The 8,712-nt window shown below is 42.0% G+C and overlaps 1 protein-coding gene across 1 annotated transcript; it reads right to left on the bottom strand.

Annotated features, from left to right (window-relative positions):
* Positions 1-2,575: 2,575 nt before the first annotated feature.
* PSMD10 (proteasome 26S subunit, non-ATPase 10) lies at positions 2,576-8,688 on the bottom strand. The gene is made up of 5 exons (XM_069942628.1): positions 8,537-8,688; positions 7,110-7,208; positions 6,154-6,300; positions 4,977-5,143; positions 2,576-3,007 (listed from the first exon to the last, which is right to left on the bottom strand). The coding sequence occupies exons 1-5, from the start codon at positions 8,651-8,653 to the stop codon at positions 2,854-2,856; spliced, it is 684 nt and encodes a 227-aa protein (XP_069798729.1). The 5' UTR covers positions 8,654-8,688; the 3' UTR covers positions 2,576-2,853.
* Positions 8,689-8,712: the final 24 nt, after the last annotated feature.

Raw genomic sequence — 8,712 nt, forward strand, 5'->3', positions numbered from 1 at the left:
GATGATTTGAGAAGAAGCAGCATCATACATTACCTGTCCAGGCTTCTTCTCCGCGCTGTCTTCATGCCCGGGTCCCGCGCGCTCTATCTTCAGAATGGCCGGTCAGCTGACGGAGCGCTCAACCAATCACAGTCCGGGACCACCGCGGCCTGTGATTGGCTGAGTGTGGCCTGTCAGCTGACCGGCCATTCTGAAGATAGAGCGCGCAGGACCCGGGGATGAAGACAACGCGGAGAAGCCGTCTGGACATGTAATGTATGAGGCTCCAAGGACATTGGTAACGATGTCCCTGCAGCCCTCGCTCAACGATCATCGGGCCGTGGACTAGGCCCAGTAAACGAGCGGTGATCTAGCAGATCACCGCTCGTTTACATTGTTGATCGAGCCCTCCTCGGCCCGTGGAATAGGACCCTTAGTGCTCCCTTTTCAGTACCACTAACGCAGTGGCAGTAAAAAAGCAAAAACTACAGACACCTAATGTAACTGGGAATAGGATCAGGACAGGTTTACCTTATTCTGACTATGTACTCAACATAAAGTTAAGAGTTAAAGGGGTTATCCAGCGCTACAAAAACATGGCCACTTTTCCCCCTACTGTTGTCTCCGGTTCAGGTGCAGTTTGTAATTAAGCTCCATTTACTTCAATGAAACTGAGTTTCAAACCCCCACCCAAACTGGAGACAACAGTAGGGGGAAAGTGTTCATTTTTTTGTAGCACTGGATAACCCCTTTAATCTCATTCACATCGCACACATGGAGTGGTTTAGGCTGCACAAATGGGACATGCACAGTACTAGGTTTAATGTAATGGCCAACTAGTGTATATACTGTATATCATAATGTAGATGTAGAAATTCATACTGTAGTCTCTTACTATATTTGTGTGGGTTTCTTCCTGATACTGCATGCTGTGTAAAACATTAGTCTTACATTAAGGTGCTTAGGCAACTCGAGAACAGTCAGTGTGAATCCTCTGTTCCACCCAAACACACTGGAAGAGCCAAATACAGAGTTTATGCCCCATCTCCAATATACACACATAGAGACATACATACCAATGGAAGCCACCATGGCCCCAGATCTTTCTGTTTTCCTTGGCTCAATGAGTAAGAGACACCAACGCTAACTGACTGCTGCCACCTACTGGAGATATTAGTCTCTTTCAATCATCGGATTATTCTAGACTTCTGGAGGCAAGACAGATGATAGTCAGGAGATTGTCCATAACTTGGAACTGCCCTGTTCAGTCCAGGAAATTTGGGGAGGATTTTGGATACTTTCAGCTACATAGACTCAAAGAAATCACTCTTGTTCGTGTTCACTGAAGATGTCTAATTATATCATATCCTGCTCCCCCCAAATATTTAGAGTAATTTCTATAATTCAGTTCCTTTGCATACTTATTCTGTGCATGATTCATCCACAGTAAGGTTGGGGCTACATGGAAAGATGGAATTCTTGTGTCTCAGGACAAATCACGGAATTGTATACAGATTTATAAGATTTAGCGATGCAGGAAAAAGTCCACAGACACTCACTGTTCTACATAATCACTTTATTTTGACATATGCTGTCCGAAAATGTGCAAAATGGCCATAAGCCATGGGAACAACACATCCTCTGGGATGAAATAAAGTGATCATATTTTTATATATTTCCTGCATTGCTACAGTTTATGTCATCTATCTATACAGCTAAAGAGAACACAAAACAACTAAAGGAATGAAGCTTTATAATGGGTGTGCTAAACTTATCAAGGGCTTTGCGTCTATTTTTAGCTGAATAATTGGATTTTTCGCCCATTTTTGGTCTAAGTTCTATTTATGAACCAGTATTCGACAGGCAAATATTTATGATTTATTTAGAACTCCCCCCCCCAGATTCCAAAGATGCAACTTTTTCTTTAAAGAGACTCTGTTAATAGGTTTATGCTGTCCTATCTAGGGGTAGCATAAACTAGTGGCAGAGAAGCTCAACAGAATGATACATCACTTACATATGTGTGTGAGCCCAGTAGTCCGGCACATTCATGAGAATCAGAAAACTCCGCCCACCAGCAGCTGATTGGCAGTTATCTATCCATACTGTGTATAGGCAGTCAACTGTCAATCAGTAGTGTGGCAAGAATTCTATTATCCTGCATATTAGAAGAAGGGCTGAACAGAATAATACAAGTAATACACTGATCTGTTTTGCATTTTTTGTCACTAGTACCAGGTAAATTTCTTTGTGACTTTTTTCCCCACAAATTTATTAATATTATATTAGTCCTACTAAGCTGGGTAAAAAACAGACAAATACTTTGTAGAAAAGTTGCATGTTTTAGACTGAATAGTAATAGTCTATAAATACCAGAAAATATTTCACTTGATGTTTACTCAAAAAATACTCAAGATCAAGATTAAAACTGTGGAATCCATGTCTCATTTATACTTATTGAAAATGTATGTTGGGCAAGCCTCTTCATCAACTTATGGCCCAGCCATGCATAAGAGGATTGTAGGTCCTGTAACTTTTTCATGTATCCTGGTCTCACCCGGCTACCATAGAAATGCTGTTTCCAAGTAAGTCAAAATAGCCACTAATTTCTGCATTTATTTGGGCATGAATAGCAATGCATACAGGATCTATGTTGCATACATTAAGTGCTTCTATAAGCATTATCCAGATCTACAGTATAAAAAACAAAGAACTTGCTTTTAATGTGTAGCATCAACAAAGGCTTCTGTAAAAACAGTCCAAACTGGTAATAACATAGAACACTGGATAGGGATGCTATTACTCAGGAACATATACATGGGCCAACTTGACGCTGAAGTTATGGAAAACGCTCCTATACTTGAGGACAAATAACTAGCCCTCCACTATTCTCCTCAGCAGTGCTCCAAGTCCTCCTCTAGCCACTTGTAGTGGTGTCTTCTCGTCTTTGTTTTCTATATAAATACTTGCTCCATGTTCTACCAAGAACTTGGCTTCTTCTGTACGCTCCTCGTCACAGGCAAGGTGACTAAAAGAGAGACAATAGGATTATCTATAGGATTGACAATAGCGGATTGAGTGGTAAGGTTGAAACTTTTTTTATATTAGGGGTAAATCCCCCCCATAAGTCTGTGTTCTGTGCGGCACAACAAACACACAACATCTGAACACAGCCTAAGGCTGGGTTCACACTTCGTATATTTCAGTCAGTATTGTGGTCCTCATATTGCAACCAAAACCAGGGGTGGATTAAAAACACAGAAAGGCTCTGTTCACACAATGTTGAAATTGAGTGGATGGCCGCCATTTAATGGCAAATATTTGCTGTTATTTTAAAACAACGGCTGTTATATTGAAATGTTGAAATACCGTTATATGGCGGCCATCCACTCAATTTCATCATTGTGTGAACAGATCCTTTCTGTGTTTTTAATCCACTCCTGGTTTTGGTTGCAATATGAGGACCACAATACTGACTGAAATATACAAAGTGTGAACCCAACCTAAAGGGGTATGCATCAACGTTCACTGTCCCAGCAAAGCTTAGCAATGCTTTTAGTGAGCTGTAAAGTTTTACCAACTAGAACCCAGTTTTCAAAATAGAAAAAACACACGTTTTGCATATACTAACAGGACTTCAGTAAGAGAAAATGATTAAATGGTTATTAGCCAATGAGATCTATACAAAATATTGTTATACAGTAGCGCAAACATTAAGGGTCCTATTCCACCGGACGATTATCGTTTGCATAAGCGTTAACGATTAACGATCTCAAACGACCGCTATTGCGAAAGACCTGAAAACGTTCACTCATTTCCATGGAACGATAATCGTTACTTATGATCATAATTGCAATCGTAATTTGCGAGCGTAATTTGTGTTCGTATCTATTGCAAACGACCGAACAATGTCTTATTCAATGCGAACGATTTGCGAACGAGCAACGATAAAAATAGGTCCAGGTCTTATAAAGCGATTAATGATTTCTCGTTCGGTCGTTAATCGTTAACTGCATTTCAACCGAACGATTATCGTTTAGATTCAAACGATTTAACGATAATCTGAACGATAATTGTCCGGTGGAATAGGGCCCTAAAGGGGTTTTCCAGGAATAACATATTGGAGAGCTATTCACAGGATAGCTTATTAGTCCCTGATTGGCAGAGTGCCCACACCCAATATCTCCTGCCTATCAGCTGTTTAGTACCCCCACTACACAGAGAGCTGAGCAGAAAGCAGTTGGCTCAGTTCACTATGTAGTGGCAGGGCCTGGCAACTGCAATTCAGCTTTAATTGCAAACCAAACCAGATCTGGAGACAAGAGTGGTGTAGCATAAATATTAAACTACTAATAGACTAATAGCACAGAAACAGCTTGCACTATAAGGAGATTTCAGCAGGTTACATTCTTCTAACCTGCTGATAGTTTCCCTTTAATTATAAAAGGATCATTAGGAATCCTTACAGTTAAAAGCATAGACGCAGCACCCAGCAGCTGAGTGCCTCCCACATTTATCTCTTCCTGTGCTGCGCATGTAAGTGACACACAGCAATTAATCTCTGCATCACAGAAAGGCAGGAAACTATATGCTTCATCACATTGGCTCCTGCTCTAATGCCCACCCACCCCCACCCACACTAGAGTTCTCCTCATTTATCACACTTGCAGGCAGCCTCGGAACAGAGGTCACCAGCAGAAAACTGTATGCTTAATCTTCCTGCCCTGACGACCCCCGACCTCAGTTCCAAGGCAAGTAGAAGAAATAGGCAGGAATCTGATGCAGGGTCAGTTTCCTGCTGTTAACCCTTTCTGTGATGCAGAGCTCAATTACTGTGTCATGCGCAGCACAGAAAGAGGTAAAGGTGGGGGGCACTCAGTTCCAAGAATTTTCAGATTTCTGCAAAAAAATTAAATCGGCAGCCCCAAATTGAATTAATTAGATTAATTGCCCCGTGCTAGTATAAGTATAGGTTAAAAATTAGTGCAGTGACTTACAGAGCCGTATTCCCTTCTGTGTCTTGTATGTTAGTGGAGGCTTTGTGTTTTAGGAGGATTTCTACGATTCTCAGGTTGCCTTTGGACGCAGCACGATGCAGAGGTGTGGATTCTAGCTTGTCTTTTGCATCGGGTGAAGCACCATTTTCAAGAAGCAAAACAGCAATCTGCATGGGCACAGGTGTTTTAGATACTCCATGAATAAAATACATACATACATGCATACATATATATACTCTTTTTATAACTGAAAAATAAATTATAAATTAGCCCTTCCAGATATTTTCTAAACAGAATAAAAAAAAAAATTGTATAAAAAGGAAAATGCTACACTGGTCCCATACAAACATCTGAACCTCCTGTAATGGCCAGCACCTTCCCATAACCCCCACAGCGGAATACAAGTCAGTACGAGATCTTGCTAGTTAACACAGGATCTCATGGTTCTGATGAAGAATGCTGTCTATAGTATTTACAGAAATGTACTATATATATATCAATTACTGCTGTACAATCACTGTAGACAGGGCCTTTAAAGGGGTACTCCTATCTCAACAACTTGTAGGATTTGCAAATACATTCATTTACCAAACATACTTTCTCTTCTGATATGCTGCTCTTTTCCTCCCATTGTTGACAGCTCTTTGTCTAGGTAACAGACCACAACTCTGCTCTGCTCTAAAAGCAGTGGTCTGGCTGGTGTATATAGTTATAATGTAGATGTATACACAGTATGTAGATGTATAAACAGTGTATAATTTATATAAATATGTATACTATAACCATATATTAGCCAGACCACTGCTTTTAGAGCAGAGTGGTGGTCTGTAACAGACAACGAGCTGTTAACAAAGGGAAGGAGAGAGTGGGCATATCAGGAAAGGAGGCAAGTTTGCTAAATGAATGTATTTGCAAAAAAAAAAAAAAACTTGAGGAGCCCTACACGTAAAGGTATATTAGCTGATATGGGAAACACTTTTTAGTATCTTAATCTGATTATTATTATTATTCTGATAATAATAATAATGTAACACATTCACTTTAAGCTCAATTACTCTGAGTAGGTCATGTAGACACTGGACCTCCCTGTATATGTGCAAATAAAAAAATAACATGAATTTACAAAATATAGGTATAGCTGCTTCATACCACATATGGTAAGACCATATAACAATACCTCGTGCTTGTTTTTGGAGGCGGCATAGTGCAGAGGTGTGCAGCCATTCTGATTGCTCGCATTGACTTGTGCCCCTCTTCCGATCAGGGCTCTAACTATGTCTGTACGTCCTGCAGAAGCAGCGATGTGAAGAGGAGTCCAGCCTGCCTGGGAAAGAGCAAGCACACACTGGGGGTCAGGAGGAAGAATGGACACTAAGTATACAGAGAAGCTCCACAATAAAGATGGGTATACAATTTGTATATACAACCTGCAGGGAACCCTGCAGGCTGTCAGTGTGGGAAAGATCGCCTCCTTACTGTCATCAGTAGTGGATTATAATAGGGGCGTTTCGGGCGGCAGCCCTGGGCCCTGAGCTCCTGGGGGGCCCATGACCACCTAAAAAGACTTATACTGTCAGTGGTGTACTGTCTCCTGGCTACACATCTGCCATGATTTGCAAAAAAATCACAGTTTTTTTAATAGCAATTTTGCACAAATCAGGACATCATGACATTATCTGCCCTGTACTATGAACGCCAGGCTAGTGCCGCCATAGTTACAGTGGGGTGGGGGGGGGGGGGCAGGACTGGTGAACAGCCCGGGGCCTATGGTAAAGGTAATCCGCCCCTGACTGTCATCATACATTTTCATAAATTTTCACTGTACTCATCCAATAGGTTGTTCTACAGATTCCTATAGAAATTATTTCTATTATCAAGCTAGACAGTACAGTACAAGAGTTTGTCTTCATAACCTGCCCCCAGGGGTGACCATGAGAGATCTGCACTCTCTGAAGGGCAGATGTTGTGCTGAGGTGTCACAAGCTCTTCAGATCTATGCTGGAAGATCACTGCAGATCTCTAATCTGAATCCTTGCATCATCAATCTCTGCTGCTAGAGTCTACACAGTACACACACATCTCTCTCTCTCTATATATATATACACACACATACAAACACAGATATCAACTTACATCATCTTTGTTATCCACAGGTACGCCTAGTCGGAGTAGATAGTCGGCAACCTCTGTCTGTCCTGCAGAACAAGCCCAGTGTAGAGGTGTCCTCTCATCCTAAACCAGGGCAAGGGCAAAAACATTTAGTTATCTGTTCATTTCTTGTACATCTCCATTACAAACAAACAATCAATTCTTAAAGGGGTTATCCAGCACTACAAAAACATGGCCACTTTTCCCCCTCTCTTGTCTCCAGTTCAGGTGTGGTTTGCATTTAAGCTCCATTCACTTCAATGGAACTGAGTTTGAAACCCTTCCCAATCTGGAGACAAGAGTCGGGGAAAAGTGGCCATTTTTTTGTAGCACTGGATAACCCTTTTAAGAGTCTGCTCAATCCACCACTGCAAATATGTATCCAGTACCAGACAGCCAATTTGGGGTAACCACCTGCCAGCCACCGTAACCAGGCTTACTGTACATACAGCTGCAGGTTGCTGAGTCTGATCTCTTTCTATACACTACTTTATATACCCATACTACAGGACAAAGGATAATACAGTGTTTACTGGGCATTAACCAATTGAAGGGTGCTACATCAGAAGCTAATTGATGGTGCGGTTGTGGTCACATGCGGTGATCCCAATGTAAAGATTCTGTACTACAGGCAGAAAAATCATAAATTCTGCTGGTTAAAGGGGCACTCCAGACAGAGAGGCATTTCTATCGTATGTTCCTGGGAGCAGTGAAAAAAAAAAAAGCTATCCTACAAAATACAAGTCTGTTCTTTATGTTTCCTATTACTTTTCAAGGGATTTTTTTTCTTCAACATAAAAACTGCAGTGCTTTCCCAAAAGCGCTGTGTATAAATGCTGCTCAACCAGTTGTCTGGAAGTTTAAAGGGATTATCCAGCGTTAGAAACACATGGCCACTTTCTTCCAGAGACAGCACCACTCTTGTCTCCAGTTCAGGTGAGGTTTGCAAATAAGCTCTATTCTCTTCAATGGAACTAAGTGGCAAAACCTGCACCCATACTAGAGACAAGAGTGGAAGAAAGTGGCCATGTTTTTTTTTAACAATGGATAACCCCTTTAAGCATAGCCTTCCAGCAGGAAACATGATGCAATAAGTAGTCCCTGCTGGTCTCTGTTGGCTTTGCAGCAATGACATCACGTACATGTACATGGCTGCAGCAGCCAATCAGTGTCCTGTGTCATACATGCCAGAATCCCCACACAGGCCTGTGATTGGCTGCAGTGGTCACATGACTGTACGTGATGTCACCACTGCTGCAGCCCCCTATATAAGCTCCGATTACAGGCACCTGGAGGGTCCCAGGGTCCCTAAGGCTGCTGCTATTATTGATGGCTCTCATTGTGCACATTCAGAGCATGCTGAGGGCAGTAGTTTCACATCAGCCAGAGAGGCACGGGTTACTGGTACTCACCTGGTCCGTTCTGGTGGCCAGAGACTTGTCTGCTAACAGCTTAGTCTTCAGCTCTTCCAGCTGCCCCCTGTACGCCAGGTTACACACCTCCACATCAGACACTCTCACCTCCTCCATGCTGACAAAGGGAAAGTAGCCGCCTGCTACCGCCAGCCAATCACAGAGTTACAAAACTC

This window comes from Dendropsophus ebraccatus, chromosome 10, assembly GCF_027789765.1.
Source record: "Dendropsophus ebraccatus isolate aDenEbr1 chromosome 10, aDenEbr1.pat, whole genome shotgun sequence".
NCBI lineage: Eukaryota > Metazoa > Chordata > Amphibia > Anura > Hylidae > Dendropsophus > Dendropsophus ebraccatus.

Bases quoted from the DNA above. Each gene is read 5' to 3' on its own strand.
- PSMD10 (XM_069942628.1), bottom strand. From the start codon at position 8,653: ATGGAGGAGGTGAGAGTGTCTGATGTGGAGGTGTGTAACCTGGCGTAC. The intron at 6,301-7,109 runs GTAAGTTGATAT...GCTCTTTCCCAG, and splicing joins CTGTGGATAACAAAGATGAT to GCAGGCTGGACTCCTCTTCA. The intron at 5,144-6,153 runs GTATTGTTATAT...GTGCCCATGCAG, and splicing joins CCTCCAAAAACAAGCACGAG to ATTGCTGTTTTGCTTCTTGA.